At 43.1% G+C, this 25,936-nt stretch overlaps 2 protein-coding genes across 6 annotated transcripts; one reads left to right on the top strand and one right to left on the bottom strand.

Annotated features, from left to right (window-relative positions):
- On the bottom strand, window positions 1-3,667 carry SDHAF2 (succinate dehydrogenase complex assembly factor 2). Its single transcript, XM_033157199.1, has 4 exons — window positions 3,531-3,667; window positions 2,981-3,186; window positions 1,864-1,973; window positions 1-292 (listed from the first exon to the last, which is right to left on the bottom strand). The coding sequence occupies exons 1-4, from the start codon at window positions 3,549-3,551 to the stop codon at window positions 162-164; spliced, it is 468 nt and encodes a 155-aa protein (XP_033013090.1). The 5' UTR covers window positions 3,552-3,667; the 3' UTR covers window positions 1-161.
- Window positions 3,668-3,779: 112 nt separating this feature from the next.
- On the top strand, window positions 3,780-25,936 carry CPSF7 (cleavage and polyadenylation specific factor 7). Of its 5 annotated transcripts, none has more exons than XM_033157165.1 (10): window positions 3,780-3,839; window positions 4,342-4,452; window positions 14,177-14,395; window positions 15,265-15,368; window positions 16,626-16,771; window positions 20,822-21,224; window positions 21,629-21,747; window positions 21,836-22,004; window positions 22,195-22,368; window positions 23,960-25,936. In XM_033157165.1, exons 2-9 carry the CDS (start codon window positions 4,399-4,401, stop codon window positions 22,361-22,363), a joined length of 1,383 nt encoding a protein of 460 aa, XP_033013056.1. In that variant the 5' UTR covers window positions 3,780-3,839; window positions 4,342-4,398; the 3' UTR covers window positions 22,364-22,368; window positions 23,960-25,936. The 5 variants fall into 5 exon arrangements, with proteins under 5 accessions (XP_033013056.1, XP_033013047.1, XP_033013063.1 ...); XM_033157156.1 differs by lacking the exon at window positions 3,780-3,839 and adding an exon at window positions 3,846-3,981; XM_033157172.1 differs by lacking the exon at window positions 3,780-3,839 and having other exon boundaries at window positions 4,342-4,615.

Below are 25,936 nucleotides of genomic sequence, written 5' to 3' on the forward strand. Positions count from 1 at the left end.
AAAAACACTGAGGCTTTATTACAGAGAAGCAAAGCATGGAAAACAGTGACTGTTCAGGAAATATTTCAGAAGAGTGGGACTCAAGAGGCCTGAATACCAGTGTGTGCTTCTAGATTTCAAAGGATGTCCAGAATGTATGGCCTTCTCCAGAAACCACAGGATCAGTGTGAACCTTCAACAAGATATTCAAGATCTGGTTGTTGCAGTCTCTTTTCTCTGTTCTTGTTTTTGGTAAACTCTCTAAGCATCTCCATGACTTCATTTTCAAATATTTCTGGAGCAGGCTTTGCTTCTTTGGGGAGAAAAAAAGGAAGAAGTGAAACAACATTATAAGCTCTGCTACCAGTGTCTGAAGATTCTGTACACTGAGGTGCCCACCAGATGTTGGATTTCAACTCATCAGTGCCAGCCAACAAAGATAAGAGTTGTAGTCCAGATAAATCTGGATGAAATCACATTGGCTACCCCTGCTCAGAACTACAGAGTCTACAGATCTAGTAGGTTTTCCAAGATCATTTTGTCACTGGACTTAAAATTATTTGTCAAGCCCCATTTCAAAGACATCCCAGTTAGTGTGTTAAGTACAGAAAAGGAAACAAAATGGAATGCCTGCTTTGCAAACTAATGAAAGGCATTTTTATATGCCAGGAAGCAAGAATGTTTTTGGAGCTTTTTGTAAAATGGCAGTGGGAAATCTTGGCCCATGACCCTAAATAGGCTGGCGCAGGTCCCATGAGGCTGTTGCCCTCAACCCACAAGACATCATAAGTGAAATGGGGCAGGTATGGGCAAGAAAAGGACAATCGGGAGTTTAAAGTGAGTTCTCAATTATTTCTTTGAAAGAAAGGCTCTCTGTCAGCACCAATCAGCTGATTAATGCAGACAGGGAGCCCTGCTGGGAGTCAGTGGCACTCCAAACAGAGTATTTCCCCCTTTGTAGAGAAAAAACAGCTAGCTGTTTGGAGCAACCACTTTGAATCCTAATTGCTACCTCCAAATGGACTTCAAAGGTTCCCTGTAATGCTCATCAGCCGATTGGTGCTGAAAGTGCATCTACAAAGAAGATTGTTGTACAGTAACCCATTTGAATGTTGATAGGTGTTATTTGATGTATTATGTCATCAGGTAACTGACAGTTGGGTGGTCCCATGCATCTGTCAAAGTTGGCCCATGGGAAGCAAGGGGAAGTAGAGTGGCCAGATACAGTTCCCCACCGCTGCCATAAAATATATAATAAGATATTATAATTAACTATACAGCAGTTCTGCAACCCAAAACTACACTTGTTAAGGAGGATGTTAAGTTCTACAAAATTCAAAAAGGGCTTACTGCAAATAAAAACACATATGTTTAAAGGCAGAGTATACATTAGTTATACTCTTGATCAGCCTGACTGCTAGAGTTGGAATGTTTATATCGTGAACATGACAATTTTTAGACCCTGCTCATAGCTAAAACTGTATTTCAGATTGTCAGTGACAACCTTCTAGGACAATCACACACCTTTTCAGGACAGAGGACAAAATATTACTATTACATGTACTGTCCTGATGCATGTGGTCCAGAGGGCAGCAACATGAGAACAGGCCTTTTCTGCGACGGCTCCCCACTTGTGGAATGTTCTCCCCAAAGAGGCTTGCCTGACGTCTTCATTTACATATCTTTAGGCATCAGGCTAAATTCCCCCTTCTCCCAGGCCTTTGGCCTTTTTAACTGTGTGCAGGGGGGTTATTGTTCTTGTTCGTTACTATGCTGTATATTTTTACGTTTTTATATTGTGAAATGCCCTTCATAAGACACGCCCCACCCAAATCACATAAAAGCCAATAGAAAGGGACCCCAAAATACTGTGTTTTGCTTTACCTGTTGCCCAGTAGTAGATATCCCAATCATTGCTGGGCTCATTAATCAGGCGATCATAAAGATCCAGCTGTTGCTCATTCATTCGATTCAGATTCTCTTTGGCAAAGAAACTATTGGAAACAATAAAACAACATACTGGGAAAACCAGACTAGGTAGAAAAAAAGATACAGATAGCACAATGTAATAAAGATACTACATTCTGGCTATGCAAGTGCCAGGAATTTCTGCACACCCATCCAGACAAACAAAAGGCATTACAGTCGTACCATGGGTTACGTACTTTTCAGGTTACGTAGTCCCGTAACCCAGAAGTGTTTTTCCGTGCATGCGCAGAAGCGTTCTGCGCAGTTCGCACATGCGCAAAGCGCGATTTTCGGGTTACGTACTTTTCGGGTTATGACCGGCAACCTGGAACCAATTAAGTATGTAACCCGAGGTACCACTGTATTACAGTTCAAGGTCCAATTCCCTCCAGGCAAAAGCAATGAGGAGCAGGGACACTGAGGGGTGTGGCCTTTGGAGAAGAGTCCCAGGAACTGGATAGAGGGGCCCAGAGGGGACCACATTCAGCCCCAGGTTCCCCTCTACCAGTTAAAGATAAACCAATGTCTGACTATACTCTTGATAACCAAGAGAAAACAGAATTGACAATCTTCTCCTTTTTCCTCTATAAGCTGATTTTCAATATTTCATAACAATGCTTCCTAGTGCTGTCCTTGGGTAAGGGTATTTCCAAGTGCAAGGAGAGAGCAACATTTCTTTTTTTTTAATGTAGGTTTATAAAATGATGCACAATATGGAGAGAGTAGACAACAATGATTTTGTATTCACAGTTTTCAGCTAAATTTCCAGTTGCATTTTATCAATTTAAATTTGCAAACTGCCCAGAGAACATAGTTTCATCATTCTTATCTCTGTTTTATACACTGTACATTAGAAAGTGAAATAATAATAATAATAATAATAATAATAGAAAAACTATACTAAAAGCGGGAGAGAGATACTGGAGTGTGGGAATTTTAAAGACTCGATTCTTAATATGGTTACCAGGAAACAAGTCCAAGTTGAAAGCAACGAGGTGGTTTAGGAAAGGCAGAACAGAAGGCGACGGCTCACCTGAGCAGGAGGCAGTTCTCCAGCATGCCCCTCTTGCGGCTCTCGTACAGCAGCCTCGCGCGCTTCCTCTGCGGGGTTTCGTGGGGCCGGACCTGCCAAGGCGGCAGAGGGATCTCCAGCAGATCCCGCCCGGAGTCGGAGGGAGAGTCCCCGCGGTAGCAGCATTTCGACGAGCGGAGGACGCAGGCGGGGAGGAGAAAGAGGCGCTGCAAGACAAACAGGCAGGGAAGCGGCGTAAGGCAACCAAGGGCGGCGGCAGCAGCAGCGTCCGACCTGCCACTCCGTTACGAAGTGAACGCGCCGGAGCTGCTGCTGGTGCGACGGTTAGGGAATCGGACTAAGACTCGGGGAGGCCACGACGCTCAAGGGGTGACCTTGGGGGCCAGTCGCTGCCTCTCAATCTCAGCCTAGCCGACCTCGCAGGGTTGGTGTTGTGGGGGTTAAACCAGGAGGACTATGTGCTTCACCTTGAGCTCCTTGGAGGAGGAGAAGCGGTGGGCACGAATTCAACAAATGCCTAGATACGTAACACGCATCTCCTTTTACTCACGCGAACGCTCAGCGCCGCCATCCTGGTTTCCTCCGCAGCCGCTCTACCCTTCGCGGCCCACCATAGACACAGAGACCTCTACGGAAGCCTCTCAGCTTCTCCACAACAACGCATGCGCCCTAAAGCCACCTCTCGGCCTCCCGCGCCCGCTTAGGAAAAGCCTTCTACGGAGAGGGGCCTTTTCTGTTTTTGTTTACTCCTTCGCTAGGCGGCAGAGCAACAGGCCGGAAGGGGCGGTCCTTGCGGAAGGGGCGGGGGCTCGGCAGGGAGGAAGGGGCGGGGCGACGGGAGGAGGCGCTGGCTGTAGCGGTGAGAGGAGGAGGAGGCGGCCGAGGACGAGGGGGGTGGGGGGTTCGCGCGCGCGTTTTGGGCCTGCCTGGGGTTGCTAGGCCTTGAGCAGTATAACGGGCCCCGAGCGGCGCCGGGGAGGCGGCGGAGCTTCGTGGCCGGGGTGAGCGCGGGGGAAGTGGGCAGCGGTGGCGTGTCTCCGTCGCAGCGCGGGAAAAAGGAGGCGATGGCGGGCGCGAGCGTCCTGGCGCGCGCAGCTATGGCGGCCCGTGGAGGAGGGGAAGCGGGGAGGGCGGCGGCGGCGGCGGGCCGGCTCTCGAGTTCTCCGCTGCCGATGGAAGGTCCCGTCGTCCGAGTCGCACTGAGGCGGCTAGGGGGGCGGGGCCGCTTCAGCGGGATCCTCGGCGGAGCGGGGCTGCGCGGGAACGGGCCTGGGCTCTCCCGGCGCCGGCGGCCGCGTGAGGCGCCGATCTCACTAACCTGCGTCTTCTTCCCCCTTCTCTTTGCTCTGTGACCCCCGCAGTGCGGCTCTTTCTTCTCCCCCCACCCCCGGTTCTCTCGGCGGCTCCCCTGGAGAAATATGTCGGAAGGAGTGGACCTCATCGACATCTACGCCGACGAAGAGTTTAACCAGGTGAGCGCGGCTGCGGACCCCGCTGGGTGGGCGTGAGGGCTGCGCCACCGTCTCGGCGGGATGTGGAAGGGCGGCAGGTGAGCGCTAGAAGAAGAGGCGAACTCTCCACGAGCCCCGAAACTTCGGCCCGTGCTGAGGTCTCAAAAGAGAGGTTTGTCCTCAGGTGCGTTGTTAGGCTGCTGGAGCATCCTTTCCTTTCACGGTAGAAATACGAAAATCTCTGTAGAAAGAAAATTCCCTTGTGTGAAAAGTTCGTTGAGTGAAAAGTGAATAGTGTTAAATCAGCGTTATAACTGGAGATTTTCAAATAAACTCCTCACATTTGCCAATTGGTGTGAATTGTTTTACTCTACAGGAAAGAAAACATCGTGAACCAAATGAATGCATGTTGGAAGACATGTTGAATCACTATTTGTGCTTGTGTGTTTTGGAATGTTTGAAGTCTTCCTTTAAAAAAAAGAAATAGGAAGTTACAGCATGATACAAATAGAAAGTAATAGCAAGTTAGTCTCCATAATCTCTCTCAAGTGAGAAAGGCGCCTTCCTGGAATCAAGTTAACATAACAGTTGAGGATGCTGACTCTTTTACAAATATGTAGCCTGGGTCAGTGAGCAGACCAGTAGCTCCTGCATATGTGATTTCAAGTTACATAGTATTCTGTCCCATTCACTGCACCACATTGACACACACACAAAAATAAACATGGAAACTGACAGGCAACTACGCAGTTAATCACAGGCAATACTAGCACCTTCATAGGAAAAGATCCTTCAGTTTTGTGCACACATTGCTTGCAGTACATGTTATTTCTAGCCTAAAAAGTGAACAGTTAAGTGATGTTAGGGGTAGGTAACAGCAACTTTAGCCCACCTTACAGTTCTACTTACCACTTTTCATGCCTGCTTATACCTAATATTTTTTGTTACAACTATCAATTGGGTCATCTTACTTATTGAAATGACTGTGTTTAATGGGGGAAAGAAGTGGGAAGACAGGATAACCTTTTCTGTCTAGTGTATTAACTTTGTGTGAGAGTGCATTGCACTAGAAGTCAGATCTGGTTTGTGGTGTATATTGTTCCCTATTGATTTCAAACCTCAAGGCTTGATTACTGTAGCACACTTTATGTGGGGCTACCCTTTATCTAGTCCGGAAGCATCAATTTGTGCAGAATGTAGTAGCCAAACTGCTCAACATACTGCTCTACTGCTAAGGGAGCTGTTGTGGTTGCCTGTTTGTTACCTGTCTAGGTTCAAGGTACTTATATTAATTCAAAAACCCTAAACAGTACAGGACTTTGCAATACAATTTTTCTCTTTAAACCCTCAGTTTTTAATGATGTTTTATTGGTCCTTTTTGCTGCTTTTATTTTTATATGCTGTTAACCACCTTGGTATATTTTGATGAAAGTGTGGATTATAAATAAATAAAAATAAACACCCACATGTGTTTCAAGTGTGTGTTTATGTATTACTTTAAATAGAACATTAAGAAGGTCATGCAATTCCATAAGAAGATGGGCTGGAACCAAACTTACACTGAACAGAATTGTACTGTAACCACAGAAACATGGCAACCAACAGCCAGTTTGTTTATAATAACTCATTTAGTGGCATTGTTCAGTGGCAGAACATAACAGACCACGCAGGAGGTCCCAAGAGCAGTCCCTGCCATCTCCAAAGAGTGACTGACTGCTGTCTGAAGCCCCGTAGAACCTTTGCCAGTCAGTCTAGCAAATACTAAGCTATATGGACAGTGGTCTGACTTGCCTTAAACCAGCACCTAATATTCCTACAAACCTGGACTGAGGAACATATAGCTCCATATGCTTTAGCGCCCCCCCCCCGCTACCTTCTGTCCTAGGCAGCATGGTTAGTGCTCAGGGATGATGGGCATTGTAGTTAAGCACATCTGGAGGGTCACAGGCTTCCTACATGTGCAATACTAATGGGTAAAGATAAAGCTTATAGTTTATATACCAAGGTCCCAAGTTTAATCTTGCCACCTCCAAGCAGCGCCATTTCATCTTCAGTTTGTCCTGTCCTTAACTCCTGGTCACACCCATTCTTTCCTCTTTATTTATTTACTACTATGCATAAGTTTCATTTCTCAAGGGTTCTAGTTTATGTTCATTATGTATCCCTGTATGTGGTTATAGCAATGCAGACACTAGATTGGTTGGTCTACAAGAGAGGATTAATACCTATATGTCACCCTTCCTGTATCTTGGTTTGGGATGTGTAGGAACATTTCCTCTTTGGGGTGTATTCAGGTGTATTCATGTACATGCCATCTTGCATTCACAACTAGTGCAAAGGCACTTAGCTGTTTTCAGTAATCTTGAATACAGTGGTGCCCCGCTAGACGAAAATAATTCGTCCTGCGAAAATTTTCGTCTAGCGGGTTTTTCGTCTTGCGGAGCGGCAATGACAGCCGCGCTCCGCAAAACGGAAAAAAAAAAAAGACGAAAATTTTTCGTCTTGCGAGGCAGCCCCATAGACAAATTCGTCTTGCGGGGCAGTCTTCCGCTAGACAAATGCCTTCGTCTAGCGAGGCATTCGTCTAGCGGGGCACCACTGTATATCAATGCTGGTGAAGTTGTTACAACATCACACAGGGTTTCTGCTGCTGCACTAATTGTTTTTTTTCTGACTGCATGGCTCTAGGTAATGACCACATTTCATCTCTGGGAGCATTGGATGGATGGATGCTTGTCTCTGGAAGGCTTGGGGTGTATGTTTTAAATGTTCCTATTAGAAGTTCAAACACTTGATCAGGGAAAATTTATTGTATTCTGCCTATAGTGCCCCCTTTTTAAATATTCTGTTCCCTATCAAGAGTAAAAGAAGTATAACACAAGTATGTAATGAATTAATGTTATCTATCAGAGGTTTTCATATTTCTACAGTAGTTTTCTAGAGTAAAGGATTGTTCTTGTAAACTTGATAATCTGTTTTGGTGAAGGTGTAGCTTTCAGACAAATATGTCTTACATATTTATTTGAAATTCCTAGTTGTGGCAAGAAGAGAAACATAAATATATTGAGGACCAAATCCTCTTGTTCAGGTATTTGTTACATAATTCACAAACTTTATATGACTTTTGTGCACATTCACCGTGTGTGCTATGTTTTTCCTGTGGTATTTCTGCCTACCATACACTTCATTCTGTATACCTTCAGCCACTCTTCTCTTTAATGTGTGCTTACCCAGTCTTCACCCATATTGGCTTGTTCCCCAGTGGATAGATTTAGGCCATATTCACACCATACTTCTAAAAGTACCATGATACCACTTTATACTGCCATGGCTTATCCCAAAGAATTCTGGGAGCTGTCGTTTATTAAGGATGCTGAGAGTTGTTATGAAATCCCTATTCCCCTCACAGAGCTACAGTTCCCACAGTCAGCCCCTCTTCATAGGGAACTCTAGGAATTGAAGTTTTGGGAGGGGAATGGGAGTCTCCTAACAACTTTCAGCACCCCAAGAGTGCTTTAAATGTATGGTTTGAATGTGACCTTATTGGTGTACATGATGAGAAAGAAAGAAGAGTATTTGTAGGCCTATAGTTGCTTCTTTCATAATCTATTGCCATTGATGTCATCAGCCACACTTTATCTGTTGCAGGATAAGAAGAATAGTGAAAATTCACAGTGTTCATGGTTGGAGCTTCCCTGAGGGCGGTGGGGTGGTGGCATACTCTGGTTGTGGATAGCAACTTCAACTTGGAAGGTGGTGCTTTGTGGTGGGTTATTTGCTACTATGTGTGGCTTATTCCCCACACTACTGACCTTTCATGGGGACCTGCTTACTAGTATGCATCTCCTTGTGTAAGTACAGGAGTTGAGCTTCTCACCTGTTTGTGTACTGAGCAATGAGACAGACTGTTTCTGGAGAGCCTGAAAACATAGTAAACATTGGGCACCTGCCCTTTCTTCCTTACTTTTTCTAATTTGAATCTCGCCCATAGCCATAGTTGTGACATCACTGGCTGCTACACAAGTGCAGAGTTGCACCACCACAATGATTTTGACAGATGAGAGCTATGTGCAGGTGTAAATGTTCCATTTGTGTTGGAGTAGGGCTCCTTTCCATGATGCAAAACATGTGGGTTATCAAGTGTTTTTTCCACTATGGCAGTGTTTTTCAACCTTTTTTGGGCAAAGGCACACTTGTTTCATGAAAAAAATCACGAGGCACACCACCATTAGAAAATGTTAAAAAATTTAACTCTGTGCCTATATTGACTATATATAAAGTAATTTTTCAATTTTTCCCATGGCACACCAGGCAACATCTCGCGGCACACTAGTGTGCCGCGGAACAGTGGTTGAAAAACAAAGCACTATGGATAGCAGGGAACTGTCTTCACATTAGATACTGAGTTCCCAGTTCATGAATAATTTGCCTTACCAGTCTGAGCAGGTGGTGTGCATAGAGCTCATATTTTTAAATACATGTATTCCAGGATAGTTTATGTACTGAGTTTTGTCACGTGTTTGGTATGTGGCACTTTGTCATTCCATGTGCTTGTTCAAGAGTATGATGATCAGTTTGGGCTGTACCTGAACCTCTGCTTGAGGAACATGGGGAGCTGCCTTAAACTAAATCAGACCATTTGTCTCTGTAGCTCAGTACAGTATTGTCTACAGTGATTAGCAGTGGCTCTCTGAATTTTCAGACCATGGTATCTCCCAGCCCTATCTGGTATGCCAGGGATTGACCTTTTAATATTCTGCATGCAGTGCTGATGCTCTACCTTTCAGCTATGGCCCAGTCCCAGATCCTCTGTGGAGTGGGTTCTGATGTAATGGATGCTGCCGCCCATGTTATTTCCTCTCGTTGAAGAGTAACTTGGTTCCCATAGCTTTTCAATGGGTTGTCTTTATGTGCTAACCCTTTCATTTCAGAGTTCTGTCCCTGTGTCTTTTGGCAGGAGGGTTAGCCACGCTTGTCTAGCGGTGGAGGGTGTGGGCTGTTTCCTATGATGGTTGTCAGTTTACACTCATGGCCCTTGGATAGAATGCTAATGAGAAACATAATTTTTTTTCATTAGTTTCGTTTTCTTCCATCTTAGCAGCATTAGGATTTGCACACCACAACTGCACTAGTGCAGTGGTATTACATGGATGTGGGAATACACCTTTGGACCCAGAGATGCAAAAGTTGCTTGTAAGCTTTCTTGTCCATAAGAGAATCCACTGAAGAACTGGATTTTCAGGAATTTTATTATATTCTTCGAACTGGCATGTTAACAATTCCTCATTACCACTATTTTTTAGAATTGCTGCTATTTTATGTTTTTAGATATTGTATGAAACTAGGATTTGGAAACCACCCTAATTCCATTTTTTTCCTTAAAGGCAGGATATAGGTTTTTACAATAAATTAATAGTTGAGCCAAGAATATAGAACTGTGTTCTAGGATCAAGTTTTGGAAATGAAAATCTCAATGTATGGAAGTAGGCTAAAGATTTGATCAAAGTTTCAGCAAACTTATTTGTTTCCTCTGCAGATTCAGAGTGCAAACAAGAATGTGTTGCAAATGCAGCTTCATGAAAAACACACATTGTAGAGAATTCAAAGTCTCTGTGCCATACAAAAGTAAAGAAGCACATACTGTGGCTTGGGTCCAGAGTTCCTGCAGGCAGAACTTCGCTCAATCTGTGCTCCCATTGGAGGAAAGGAAAAGCCATCACTGATCCTTCCTGCCCCCTGAAGAACTGCTCTGAGGGGAGGGTGTTGAGGAAGATCCTTTGGAACAGCATGGGAGGGGGCAGCAGGAGGAAATGTGCAAAAATGGCCATCACGGCCGCCCTCCAGCAGGAGCTATCCCTTCCACAAACGAAGGGAAACTCTTGATGAAGTCCTGTGCATTTAAATTTTGAAGAAAAGGGTCAGGCTTTCCATGGAATTGAGCTTTACTCTGATTGTAAAAAGAAATAAGATAGTCACATTTCAAATTTGAAAAGGGTCCAAAGTAATGGAAAGCAAAGTATGAAGCCAATGAAATTCCAGCTGGATATTTCCTAGTATGGAGCTTTTTCTTACTCCAAAGGTTTTAAAACTCACTCTGAAAACTGTCTTAACAGTTCCTCATTCACTTGGAAGTACCAGGGTAGGGGTAAAATAAAAATTAACCCCAAATCTCTTCCTATACTGCTAAAAAAAGAACTTTTATGCTGTCATGTCTTTGGTTTACCAATTGCATCTAATGGTCTTGATTCACTTTTTCAAGTTCCAATAAATATTGTTTGGCAAAAAAGGAAAAAATTGAGAGCCATCTAGGATGCAGGGAGAAACTGTAAATCATCAATTCTCTATTTGTGGAAATAGTAATGAATAAACTCTGGAATTCCCTCTTGCCTTGAAAAAGGGGATATCAGCATTGTAGTATGTTTGAGTCTGAAGAGACACAACATGTAGCGCTGTCTCCTTGGGAACCGTGGCCGGTGGAAAGAGAATCTCTAGGTGTTACAGCAAAGTTGCTGAGAATAAATACCGGTAGGTCTGTATTATTTATTGAGACTGTATTGTGTGCAGGGAAGAACTCTTGTGTCAGGCTTATTGCATGGTTCAAAAACTGCCCAGAAATACAGCAAATAAAATAAAACGTGTTACCTGTGTGAGACATGACCAGATAACCAAGAATGTGCAGGTCTTGCTCACATGAATGCTTGCAAACACATTTAACATGATCTTTGGAAGGTTTCAATAGCATTATCAACAGCCACTATCCTTGTTCCTGATGATAAGTCATCAGGAAACTACTTTGTAGTATATGTGTGGGTGGTGTTGCTGGATATGCACTGTTTTCTCCTCCCCTGTAGCTTATGTGATTCTGTCTTAGGTTGCTGGAGGCTATTGGGGACATTCTTCTGATGGTGTGGGCTTTTCATTGCCTTGCAGTGGCAGTCAGTATTTGCTACAAGGCTAGAGTGGTCTTGTGCCCCTACTGTCTTAGTTTAGTTGAAAGTGAGTATCACAAGCTGTACTGTGGTCTTTACTGAGGAAATCTAAATATATTTTTCTTGATGTCAGGAAGCTAACAATAAGTAAGTTTCCAATCTTCTGCTTTGCAGATTTAAGAGGTGTTCTAAAAATAGAATTAAGTGCTGATAGCTTGAAAATGTTGAAGTGACTTGATTTCCCTATCACCCTTTAATATCACTGCTTTTCTTAATTGATAACATTTTGTTAGTAGTAACTTTTCTTCTTATACGTAATATCCATTCATTGTTGCAGATTTGTCTCCTACTACTATGTAAAACTATTTCTACTGCTAGTAATTTTGTTGTAGTATGTACCACTTTCTACTTGAAGACTTCCCAGTATTTGACTTTACTGTATAAAGACTGCTTGAAGCAGGAGCTGCTGTTACGTTTAAAATGGTCTGAAACACCCAAGTTTCTTTTATTGTAGATAATTGGAATGTAACAAGCATATCACTAGTTCTATGAAACCAACAAATGGTTGTGACCTGCATCCCAATATATTGACTTTAATCCAATTTAGCATACTCGGGCTAAAGCCCATTGAAAACTATGTAACAGGCTAATTGTGATTAAAAGTTTGACTGATTTCAGTGGAGTTAAGCACATCCATCTGAAATTAGACAGTGACCATGATCCAGTACTTGCCAGAATTCTGATGTTCTTGATAACATAGGATAAATTGTTGAATTCAAACCCATAACAAATGCTAGAATTTGATTGTTTATATCCTGCATGAGTTTTTGCAATCTTGCTAGTTTAAAACATGGAAGAATCCTTCAGGTGGGAAGCCATACCTTACAATAATCTGCAAATTACAGTAATAGTAATGTGTGTTTGTTTTATTTATTCAATCTATTAGTTGCTTTTTTAGCAGAGGTACACAAAGTGACTTTGAGTATATAAACAGACACACATTAAAACTGGCATAAAGGAAAAGAGAAAAAAATCTGAAAAATAACCTTGTTTTTAAAAGGCAGTATAAGCTTTATGTTCTAGCTGCTGCTGTGTATACAAATTGGGCCAGATTATATTGCATGGGAAGATGAAACTTTTATATACCACTCTACATAATACTGCATTTCATATACAGTTATATCCCATTGTTACTGCATTCCAGCTTCTAGATAACTCTAGGCTGACAGGAATTAACCGTATTTTTTTGCTCCATAAGACACACTTTTTTCCTCCTTAAAAGTAAGGGGAAATATCTGTGCGTCTTATGGAGCGAATGGTGGTCCCTGGAGCTGAATTTCCCAGGGGCCAAAAGATTATCATGCTTTTTATTTTACAAAGAGAAAAGGGGGTGTTGAAAGGACCCCGCTCAGCAGCTGATCAGCAAGAGATCGGGAGAGAGATAAGAGTCCTGGCTCCCTTTCAGCCCCGCCCTCTTGCCCAGGCCTCCATTGTTGAATGTGCTGCAGGGAGGTTGTTTGTTTCCCCAGCAACATGTGACTGGCTGATTAGATTATCTGTCTGGAAACTGTAGAAAAGGCTCCCTTTCATTTAGAAGCTGCAGAAATGTGAGTTGAACCCCATAAAAACAGCTTTTCCTCTTTGCTTTTCCCCCTTTGCAAAAGGAGCTTTGCTTTTCCCCCTTTGCAAAAAAGCTGCAAAACTTTTAGCTGATCCTCAAAAAACCAGGGCTTTTCCCTTTGCAAAAAAAGCTGCAAAACTTTTAGCTGATCCTCAAAAAACCAGGGCTTTTCCCTTTGCAAAAAAGCTGCAAAACTTTTAGCTGATCCTCAAAAACAGGGCTTTTCCCTTTGCAAAACAGCTGCAAAACTTTTAGCTGATCCTCAAAAAGACAGGGCTTTTAGAGGAGGAAGACCAGAAAAAATAGTTTTTTATCTTGTTTCCTCCTCTAAAAACGAGGTGCGCCCTATGGAGCGAAAAATACGGCATACATGTATGTGCATAATGTGCATATTCATGTATTGGAATTCTTTTACGGTGCATTTTTTTAGCTAGCAAAGGATTGTAGTGTGAATCACAGAAGACTATAACTACATTTTCAGGAGACTAGTGAAATATCATTAGAGTTCCAATATAATTGTTTGCTTCTGATAGTGACACTCTTAAGTGTTGTGAGGATGAAATAATACTGCATGATACCTAACTCCTCTGAAGAAAAATGTAGAGGCTGATTTCTAGTGGAGTTCAGTATAAATCTTGACACAACCTGATCACCTTTCATGAACAGCCTACAACATGATACTGCTCAAATAATCCAAAATAGGGAAAGAAACCAAGAGGCCTTTCTGCCAATTTGAGTGGCCTCTTATAGAGGTTGGTGGTTATGCTATATGTGATAGTCTCCTTCACTGCATATATGCAACAAGGAAATACCTCTCATTGGAGCAGTGAGGAAAATGAGGCGGGTCTGCACACAGTGTAGATTGGGGGAGGGGATGTAAAAATGTGGTTCGATTACCCAGTCCACAAAGAATGGAGAGGCAAAACGTCTTGTGCAGTAATAGATGGCAGTGAAACATGCATTCTCCTCATCTCGGAGAAAATGATGGGGTGCTTGGGGCTACGTGAAATAGCTAGTCCTACTATACACTTTGCTCTCCTTGCAGCTAGCAAAAAAAGAGCATGCTTTACTACTTAAATTCTAGAATTTATTATTTGATATAGGTTCGCTACTATTCTATTACGAAAAGAACTAATGTGGAGAATTGGCCCTGCTTTGCCTCTGCGTGTGCTCAGTGGTATCTTGTGTCTTCTAGGACTCTGAGTTTAGTAATGCTGACCAGATGGATCTATATGACGACGTGCTAGCTGCCAGCTCACAACCTACTGAAAGTTGCACTAGCAGCTCCGAGCCACCACCCGAAAACCGGCAAGAGCAGTCTCCTAAGCCAAACAGCAAATCACCTGCTATCCTGTATACCTACAGTGGGCTGCGTAATAAGAGGGCTGCTGTTTATGTAGGCAGCTTCTCTTGGGTGAGTGTGTTCCATAATCGGAGCAGAAAGTAAAAGGCCTAACAAAAACAAAACATTTGTGTGGAAGGCTGCATCTGCACTTTAATCTTACTACAGATGCACTGTTCTTTAATGGAGTATAGTGCCCCATGTGGGTGGGTAGGTTTGCTGCTGCTTGCCAACCTCAGTCCTCACAACACATTGGATAAATAACTGGAAGCATTGTTCATTATGACACATTGCTCTATTTAGGACATTTTTATCCTGCTTTTCTCACAAAGACTCAACAGTGGCTTCAAATAAATAACCTGCAGCAACTGTGGATGAATTTTCTCCAAGTGTTTCGTACTGTGCTAAAAAGCAGCACATCTCAGAGTTGGAGAATATGGTCTTGCATTAGCAGGGTAACTTTTAAGAGAAGAGGATTTAACACATTTAAGATACTTCGGAAAATATGATAACAGTAGATTTGAGGCCCTTTAAACGCCATGATACAGACATTTTCACACAATTTTCTGTAGCTGGCATACAGGTATGAGAGTTCTCCTATGAATGAATCTCTTAGGACCTGAGTAAGTCATATTGGGCCTGCTGTGTCGTGATTTAGGGTGTGTACACTGATCACTGCCCTAAGTGCATGTAGTTCTCTTGAATACCTGTGCTATGTGTTGGGAAAGGGATTGCTGCTGCTGCTGCTCCTTCACTTACTTAGGTCTGTCTAGAACTTGCATCTTCTAGGAAGATACATGTTCACACATGTACGCACACACACATCCGCAGCTCCAAAAGTGACTTTAGTGGGAGGGGTTTAATCAAATGTTCCTTCATTAGATGTGGGTTCTCTAAAAGGTTTCAGGTTATAATGTAATTTTCTGCTTCTTCAAACATAGTGGACAACTGACCAGCAGCTGACCCGAATAATCCGTTCTGTGGGTGTTTATGATGTGGTGGAACTCAAGTTTGCTGAGAACAGAGCCAATGGCCAGTCCAAAGGGTGAGCACTCCAAGACCGCTTCATAAAAGGACCCATCATGAGGGGCTGTTATTGTGGGAGGAATGATCTAGGGACCAGTGTGGTTGATAATGGTGTGCACATAAGTCTGGTTTTCTTGCTATTTTTTTAAGGTTGCCTTAGGAGTAACTGTCCTGTTTAGATACCACTGCCTTCAGACTAAATGACTACTTGTTATATGTGATTCAGGAAGGTGGTAGGCTCTGTCCAATTCTGCAGAGCGAACCCTGGACAATGTGCTATTTGCTGCTGCTCTTAATGACTGCTTTATGTTGGGAGGGCATGGAGCTGAAAATTCTGCACTGCTAATGACACTGCTTGTGGGCAGCGGGGTTGACCTGAGAAATCATTCAAATCAGGAATGGGAGAACCTTGGGCCTGTGGGCCACATCTGGCCCTCAGAGGATTCCCATCCAGTCTCCACAGCCTCTTGTCCTTGGCTCCTGGGATGGATGTGGAGGGCAGTGTTAGAAATTGGGATAGGAATACTAGGAGCCATGTGGGTGCCAAAACAAAATGTGTAGGGGGCCATTTTTATTGCGCCTCCCCACCAGACCAGGCAGCCCCACAGCAATAAAAATTGCTGCCAGGTGAATCAGGGGGTCTGCAGTGTAGCGCGGCAGCAAAAGACACATCTTTTGCTACCTCTCTACCCTGCCAAACACCTGATTCACCTGGCAGTGGGGCAGCAGCAAAAAACAAAGAGGGAGATGCTAGGCACCAAAAGTGGCGCCTGGACATCTCCATCAAGTTGCAAAAGGCCAATTGCAAAATGTGATTGGCACTCGCTAATGTCAAACCATGGTGGAGTGAGCTCTCTATCTCCCAAGCTATCACAGAAGTGCAGCAGGTTGGAGGCGCAGGAAATTCATCTGGATAAGTACTGCAGTGGGAGATAAAGGGATGAAACCCCTTACCTCTTATTCCTGACATGGATTGGGCCCCTACACCTGCAATTTGCCGGGAGGGGGGCATTCACATAGGAACAAATGGGAGGTTTTCCCTCAATGCATCTGTATGTATGTGAGAGAGATGAATGAATGATGTGTGAGTGGATGGGGGGGTGAGAGAGGGAGTGGGGTGGTCCTGTCTAATTTTTCCTCGCATCCCACCCACCGATGCTATATAGAAGTGACATTTTGTAGACTTTGGGTGGGGGGAGATTTCTTGCCGTGGATTAGATGGTTTTCCTTACTAGATGTTCCTGACAGTCTTCAGTTGTTTCTCCTCTGTGACCAGGTATGCAGAAGTGGTGGTTGCCTCTGAGAACTCCGTCCACAAACTTCTGGAGCTGCTACCAGGGAAGATTCTCAATGGAGATAAAGTGGAAGTGAAGTTGGCTACCCGGCAAAACCTTGCACAGTTTGAGGCTCAGGCTCGAAAAAGTAAGTTTAGATGGGGGTTGCGTTTGCTAAGTAGAGAACAAGGCAGAAATAAAGGGTGTTGGTTAGGTCTTAGAGAAACCTGAGCAGAGCTTTAAGCCAGAAACAATTTAAGTTACAGTTGGATGCGTGTGAATATCCAGGGAGTGTCCATGTATATTTTCTTTTTCTGTTGCTGCTGAGTGACGCCTAAGTAGATTTTATTATCCCCTTCTATGTTGCATGATTTGAGGCACCCTTCAAACTGAATGGGCTTAAGCTCTTGAAGCTGTTAAAGCTAGGACCACCCCCAGCTCCTCTCTGAACCTTCTCCAGAATTTGTGCAGCCCTGAAGAGGTAAGGTGCCCTGTATTGGATGCAATGCTCCAGCTGGGGCCTTACCTCTTGGTCATATAATTCATTTATTATTATTATTATTATTATTATTATTATTATTATTATTATTATTATTAATAATAAAACACATATCCCACCCTTTCTCCCAAGGGAGCCCAGGGTGGCAAAGGAGGACCATAATAGATGGCCCTGTTTGTCAAGTTCTGTGAAAGGTATGCTGTTGAATGTACTTTCTGACTTAGTAAGTGAAGAAGAGGACAGTTTCCTCTGTTGTTTGCAGAATTAATCTGGACAGTTAGGATCCACCGTTTTGTATGATCCTGTCATAGTCACAACTGACTATAAAGTTGCAGCCTTGTCAGCTTTAGCACAGCTGCATTTTAATGGCCTCCATGTTCTGTCCTAGATATTGACTGAATTTCAGTGCAGAAAGTCATGTTGTTCCTATGTCCCTTATCTCCATGGGGTTTCATGGTGCTGTGGCCCATTTCTCTGTGGTAGGAAGGTCAGTCAGTGTTGCTGAATCATAAGATGAAGCAGAGCTGCTTTTACCCCTCATCAAGCTTTTCCCTGTGAAAAACTGCTTAAAGGGGCTTATCTTATCTTCACTAGGAGGTCGCGCTGGTGAATGGCAACGCCTGACAGTAACCATGGCACGTCACCATTTTTGACAAGGCCTTCGTAAATGACTTCCACCACTTTGTGATTCCTCGCCCAAAGGGCCTGAGAAATACAAATTTGTTGTATTTAGTAATTTTATTTACACTGCCGCTCTCTAGCCCCCAAAGTGGCGAACTGTAAAGCAGACAAGCCAGTACGATAAAGAAAAACACATGCACAAGTTAAACATTTGAAGTTCTCTTTATTCTACTCTCCTATTTATTACAAAGGAAAGCTAAAAGTGGCTTCCGTTTGGTGACCATGAAGTGAATTTTTAATGTAATTCAGACACGTGCTGAGTTTGAAATATGAATGTTATTAGATTATCCCAGACTTGCTGTCACCAAGTCTCATGTGGCGATGGTATAACAGATTTCTGTGTCCCTAATTATTGTGTGTCATTGCAATTGTATGATCATGGTTTTTTTCTTTTGAAATGTTTCTCAGCTATATTTGCAATTAATTAATTTTGCCACATTGAGACAAGATCGCAATATGTTTCAAAATCCATCTCAACATTCTTGCCATGATTTATTTTTTTTAGTTCTTTTGATTATTGATTTTTTTCAATTATGTTTTAGATTCTCTATCTTGAATAAAGGTCTTAATTTCAAAAATGTATCAAATATCATTACATACTATAGTTGAGCTTATTGTACATTTAAATTCCAAATTAAGATGACACAGCTTTTTTTAACCTGGAGTTTTTGAAATAATATATTTTTGCTTTACGCAGACATTGTAAATCTTTGTAAATACTTCCTGTAATGCCCTTCCATATTATTGCCATCTTGGTTTGTGTCAAATAAAGTTGACTCTAAGTACAGTACTTTGGTCAGCATGGCTTGATTATTTCTCTGGGGTCAATAACTTTTCATTGGGAAGAATAAAGGTGCCATGTTTCCAGATTTAGGATGCTTTCTGACTTTGAGGCCAAGCAACTGGCCTGGTGGAGCAAAGGTGGATAGTATTAATTGCCTTCCAGTACTTGGGTATTGTCTCCTTGTTTTTCTAACGTTGCATTTATTAAGAATGTTGATTTCTTAATTGTAGCCAGAAGTATTCATGGCAACCAAATCTAGTTTAATTCATTAGTCAGGATCTGCTGATGTATCTAAAACTATATTGCTCTCAGAAGGACTATAGTTTTCTTCCATTCCACATATAGTTGCTTATTTCAGTTGCTTATTTTATGTAGGAGATGCAGTTTGTGTTACAGATTAAGGTTCAGAGACTTCTCTGCATCTACATTTTGTATCACTTCTATGAGAATGGAAATGTTGATTATTTTCTGGATATAGTGGAAAACACTTTGCAATAGGTGTTCTGGAAGTAGTTCAGTGACTTAAAAGCAGCAATATGTATATAAGCCTGATGATATTTGCCTACTAAAAGAACCAAATGTTCTGCTGAGTGCATTCACTAAGCAGTAGGTTCCTGAGGTCATTATTTCAGGGGACGGGGGAGGAGTAGGAGTTAAGCATATCTCCCAAAATTATGGGTCTTGAGGATTCTATATAATTGTGTAGTGTTAGAATGTTCAGGTTTCCACTCATTAGAATACTTATAATAGGAAATGAGTAGGGATAACACTATAGCCAATTAGTGATTTTACTGAAGAAGACCATTCTTGCATAATCCAGTGCTTGTATAGTGTTAGCTAGAATTTCAGACACATTTTACATCATTAGTTAAGAGAATTAGATCAGTGAGAAGGCCATTCATGTATAGTTTTGTGACTGTTGCCTGTAGTTTTCAGAGGGTAGAACAATTGCTTTGTCTGCAGAAGTTTCCATATTTAATCCCTGGCATCGCCAGGTAGGATTGGAAAGAGTCTTCTCTGAAGTCCCAGAGAGCTACTGCCAGTGAGTGTAGACTATACTGAATAAGATGTGTAAGTCACAGAATCAGAATTGTAAATGATCTGACTTGGTTTAAGTCAACTTCCAAGTTCCTAGTCATCAAATGATAACCCACTTGTGGTGTTACGTTTGCACAGTGGATTTCCATTAACACATTGAACTCTGCTCATGCAGCATTGGATACAACACTGTCTATTTTAGTTGTCACTGTACCAAAGAGTGGGTTAGTCAAATATTCCCCTTATATTCAGCATGGTTTGATTATTTTTTTATGCTGTCTGTCACATTTTTGTTCTTTTCTCTTGAAGCTTCCTGATTTTGCTTTTCCTTAAATGAGAAAGTTCAATACATTTGTCTGTGATAGTATGTGATGTTCTAATCAGTTACATTAAAAATGAATATTTTAATATATCTTTATATATAATAAAGCATACTGACTATGACTGAGATGTAAACAAAGTCACCAGTTCAGATTTCACCTTGCCTATAAGCTCAGTCACTAGGTGATATTAGGTAAGCCACACTTTCTCAGCCTAAACACCTATCTACAATCTTTGCGATAAATACCTGTCAAGTAGGATAATTATCAAGCTTACTGTGCTAATACGTAAAGCATTTTGAACACACTATAAGCACTATATGAATGATAAGTATTACTTGAATGCTCAGGCAAAATTTATTTCACTGAAAGTGAGCAGTGTAAAATACACTAAGACATTCTAAGACCATAAATGAAATGTTCTCAGTTCAGTTTGGACACACTTCTATTGTAAATCGTAATTAAAATTAAGCATTTATTTAGCATGTTATGCTGCCTGTCCATCTGACTCATAATCAGTTCATGATACAACTATCTCTGTCAACTCGGCACACAACTCTTAAGAGAGCTCTTACAGGTCTCTTGGCCAAGACTGGGAATGCCCAGTTCCAGTGCAGGAAGGGATCTCTCTAAATACCTCAACATTTGCCCAAATCAACCCAAAAATCTGTGTGCACATACCAGTGAAACCCACCTTTTCTCACATGTATAGATAAGAGTTCTGTTATTTGGGCAAGGTGTTATTGCAATTCAGAGGCATGATTGCTGACATGGGTGTACTTACTGGAAAGCGGGGAGAGGGTTGTTTTGTCAGAAAACTGACCTACCCAACTGCTACAGTGTTGAGTGCTTTTCCTCTTCTGTGATGTCTGACAGGGGTGCCTCCGAGGGCTCACTCAAGGGATTCATCCGACTCGGTAGATGGCAGAGCCACTCCAACAGAGAATGCTGTTCCACCGCCACGCATTGAGAAGCCTCCTGTGTTGCCTTTCTTCAACCGCCCTCCTTCTGCACTTCCTCTCATGGGGCTGCCACCTCCACCCATACCACCCCCTCCTCTTACCTCAAGCTTTGGGGTCCCCCCTCCCCCTCCAGGAATCCACTACCAACACCTAATGCCCCCTCCCCCTCGACTTCCTCCACACCTCACTGTGCCACCTCCTGGGGCCGTGCCACCTGCGCTGCACCTCAACCCAGCCTTCTTCCCCCCACCCAATGCAGCAATGGGCCCCCCGCCAGACACCTATAACAAGAGCTCTGCAGCATACAACCACAGCAGGTGAGAGCAAGCCCATTCCCGGGAATCTGAGAAGAAAAAATCAAAACTAAGCAGTGCAAAGAACAGTAGCTAAGCCTCTTGTTTAGCAAGGCTGCAGACCTAAATCTCCAAGGGCTTGGTTGTTTTGTTTTTATGCAAAGAGTGATGGTTTGACTAGACATGAAACCAACACCTCGTTGGTAGAAAATGCCTCGCATAGCTCTAGGGCACGACAGCTGACAACTTGGTTCTTAAAGGATGCTACTTAATGCCTGCTTTGGGGTGGGGGGCAGTACCTGGTCAACCACACATTGCTGTTTTGGAAGGCCTTGAATTGCCATGTCTGTGAATAAGGAACTGTGTCATAACTCTGCTTGAAGCTGTTTATCCTCTATGTGTGATGGGTGTGTGTTTGTGTACTACAGCCGGGAACTGGGCCCATTGCCACCTCCTGTCAGTGAAGCTGAATTTGAAGATATCATGAACAGGAATCGAGCAATTTCCAGCAGTGCCATTTCCAAAGCTGTGTCTGGTGCCAGTGCAGGTAACCAGAGCTGGCTTTTGCTACCTCTTTCCATTTCTCGCTCCTGGCCTCATTCTTACCATGCCGCCTTTGCTCTGTTATATTGCAGGGGACTACAGCGATGCCATTGAGACCCTGCTCACAGCCATCGCTGTGATTAAACAGTCACGTGTCGCAAATGATGAGCGGTGTAGAGTCCTTATCTCTTCACTCAAGGATTGTCTTCATGGCATTGAAGCCAAGTCTTACAGCATGGGCACCAGCAGCAGCTCCTCCAGGTGAGCTTCAGGCACAGTTATTGCCAAGTAATCCAGCTACTGTCACTCATGTTGCTGATGAGCGAGTCTCAGTTGTGCTCTCTTCCCCTTCCTGGGCTTTGTACAGCCAGGTAGGAATAAGTGCTTTTTGTAGGGGAAAGGGTCTCCTTGTTACAGCTTGCCAGTAACTAGATACCTCATTGTTTTCCAGAAAACGACACCGGTCTCGGGATAGATCACCCAGTCGATCTCGTGAGAGCAGTAGGAGGCACCGAGACGTGGTCCATAATGAAGATCGGCATGAGGACTATTTCCAGGAAAGAAGCCGGGATCATGAGCGACATAGAGACAGGGACAGAGAAAGAGACCGACATCACTGAGAGAAGTGAGAGATATTTCCAGGGTGCTTTACCTTTCCCATTCCCTCCACCCCCAACCAGTGTATTTTTCTTTCTGAAAAGAGTACCCTTCTCTTCAAGTTGAGTATCATCCCTCTTGTAGATGCTGGCTAGGTAAGGTTGATTTCCCTTATGCTCTGGAAGATTTTCCATGGCATAATCTCATACTTCTCTTCAGTGAGTGGAATGGTCATGCATGGATCTTAAGCTACCAGGGCAAATATATATTGTATTGTGTTCTCCATGCAGTATGTTCTGCGAGGTAAGATTTTTCAAAAACAATGGAGTTTTCTGCTCCCTGATTGACTTGCACTTTGAGTACATCCTTGAGCTGTTTATTTTCTAACTTGGTAGATTTATAGTATTTTCAGCTGGGCTCTGAATAAATATGTGTCTCAGGCCAACTATGCAACTTTGTCAGGGTACTTTTCATTATTCCTTGTACCGTGACTAGTGGATTATTTCTGTAGGTTAGAATCAGATGCCCTGGTAAATGTGTCATGGGCCCAGTCCATATATCGCAATAAGTCATGGTTACTGTGAACTAGTAGCATGCCAATGCAAACTGCTCAGTAGCTGCCAGTTTGCTGCTGCCCTACCATGAATGACAGCAATAATCTGAACAAGACACAATCCACAATCCACAAGCCAAAGTTTGTTCTTGACTTACTGACCATTGTTCAAGAGAAACAAGCTGTGATTCCAATGTGCATGTTAATGACAAGCCAATCTCCATGGCTTATTGCTCCCATCCATGCAATGGGAGGAGAAGCAAAGTGGGAATGCTTGGGCAGTTTTGCTTTTAAGTTTGTGCGGAAAGCTACTTTTGCGCTTCCCGAGTGCATTGATGGTGTCTGAGGCTGTACCTCTGGAAGCATTAAATTCAGATTCAGTCATCATTAGTGTGTTTGATTTATGGAATCCCTGCTAAGCCCAGCTATGACCCACAGATGTAACTATCTCTTTGAAGAGTTTTTTACTGTCTCTGTGTTCATGTTTGCTGGTCTAGTTTGCCTCTTTGTAAAGCAAACCAATAAACCCACCAAGAAATCCAACTGACTCATATTACTTTGAATTCTCATACCTAGCTTGTAAGGGAGAGACATAATGGAGAGAAATTGCCAAAAAAAATTCACATCTTTTATTTCAAGAGGGGCATCACAGACTAGTATTGGTAGAATAATTTATCTAACTTGAAAATCAGCCAAAAAAATTTCAGTGGCAATCTGCCTTGGGTGCCCTGGAATAAAAAGTGGAGTAGAAACTATAAAAATAAGTAAAACATAACCTCCTTGCAATCTCACCACCCTCTTTGCTTCATGAATGTGATTAGCACCTTAGATGGCAATGAGAGTCTGACTTGAGAGTAAGTTTGATTCAGTGGGTAAAGTGCTAAGTCTAGTCCAGTTCAGCTATGAGCTAGACAAGCCTGTAGCCTTGTTTCCTTATTGCATGTGGAAATAACTGACTTTCCCATGGAGTTACAGTCCAGGGTTAATGGGCAAAATTCTCAACAAACCTCTTTGAAAGTGCTATAGAACTTACTAGCATTTCCAATTTTGTTTTGTCTCTTTCTAGGAGCGTGGGAAGCATTCAGTGTTTTTATGGACTCTTACCTCCTCTCCTTAATCAAGACTAAAATATGGAGGCTTCTCCACCCCCTCCTTCCCACTGCCCTCTGCTCTTTCCGGACCCCTTGGAAGGGACTTTGCCTGCAGAACTCCATCTGGCACACCATGGTATTGGGACCTGAGCTCTGCCTGTGTGCTGTCGCTGCTGCTTGATGGAGAAGCACTGAATAACTTGGAGGGTGGGAGGGTTTGGTTGTCTGAGCCACCGTGACCAGGGGGCCACTTCAATCCATGGATTATTGGACCCAAAGAGAATGGTGCTTTCCACAGAGGTCTCTCGCCTCTTTCCTTTCCGTGGTTTTTTTAGGAGCACTGGGGAAGGAGCCCATCCAGCTCGTCTCCTGCAAGAAAAACTGGTGCTTCAGCACAGTATGAGATGTCTGACCCTATTCTCCCCGGGACTCGTGTCCACGGTCCACACTGCATTGTTTTCTTAGGCATCGAGGCATCCATTCCTCCTTAACTCTGATCCTTTTTCCAAAGCAGCTTCAGTCTCGCCCTCCAGCACCGTTGTACACAGCTTAGAAAACAGTATTTCCCTGCTAGGATGAAAGGCAGGCTGGCTGCTTCTTCGGGTCACCCCTCTTCTCCCTTCCTCCTTCAGTTGTGGGAAAATATCACCTCCTTTCTACCTGGCTTCTTCTAGAGGGGCCTGCATTGGTCAACCGGCTCGCAACGTTGAGTCTCCCTTAAAAAATAGATCTGGCTACTGCAGGTCCGCTTTCCACTGATTTGCTAACCATTTTCCTCGCTTTGTTTCATGCAATAGCTGCTTCAGTTGTAACTTCAGATGTAAACCTTTGTTTCTGGGGCCAGCCCCTCCCAGATTGCTGCCTTCCTTGTTGTAGAGGAAGTGTTGTGAACGGAGACCATAGAATAGAAAGGGGCAATGTCAAGCTGGGGCTACCTGGAAGTTACTGAATGCAGCACACCCTGAGCATTTTAAAAATTCTATGTGATGTACTTGTTGAACGTGTTGATTTAAGGTCCAGAGCTTTCCTTGGCCCCTGCCTCCTTTTAAAAGGAGTTCCTTTTTGGAGTGGTTCACTCATAAGTTTGCTTCAGATAGCACCATACCTCACTGATCTCTGGCATGCCAGTCTAGGGAGACGATTAGAGACAGTGGGAGGCGTCTCTTCACACCACCATATTTAGCTGTGTTATGTAATTGTAAGTAGGGTTTCTGGAGCCACTCTAGTCACCAGGCAGCCCTTTGAGACCAGTTGCAGCAAAACCTGTGTGTTCGGAGCATTATGGGACAAAAGCACCTGCAGAGTTCTTGATTAAACTCTCATCTTTGAGTTGTAACCCTTCGGGTGTTCATTTTCAGCTTTCATTGATCCATCCTAGCCTGAGCACCCTGTTACTTAAAATCAAGGTAACACGTTACACCCTGGAATATGTAGTCTCCAGCAACTGGATCTCGGTAGTGAGGCCAAGCATCTGTTGTGTTCATGAACACTTAATGTGATTGTTCAGCTGCATGGTGAAGCCTCCCTTGTAGAAGGACCCTGTTTTGTCTCACAGAACAATGTTGTGGCCTAAGGAGGAGGAGGTGGTGTCTGGCAAAGGATGTTCTTGTGTGATGTGGCACCTCCTTTTGTACTGTTGATCACAGAGGTGCTCAGCTCTAAATGTGGTTTTTTAAAAATAAAACGGGGAAAGTTGTGTAAGCAAAAGAGTGACAACTTAAACTGTAAAATATATTAAAAATTGATGAATGGAAAAGTTTCTTTTTACATAATGGACATTTTTAGTTTGTTTTGAAATAATGGAAGTAAGAAAAGAAAGAAATGAAACAACAGAAACATAGCCTTGGTTCCTCTCAACTCACCCACCCCTGTTCTTCGTGATTTGATTTGTTTGTCTTTTTCTGATAGGTTGGAAATTGTGTAATAAACTTGATGATATTGTCAATCTTTTA

This window comes from Lacerta agilis, chromosome 1 (assembly GCF_009819535.1).
Source record: "Lacerta agilis isolate rLacAgi1 chromosome 1, rLacAgi1.pri, whole genome shotgun sequence".
NCBI classification, from domain to species: domain Eukaryota; kingdom Metazoa; phylum Chordata; class Lepidosauria; order Squamata; family Lacertidae; genus Lacerta; species Lacerta agilis.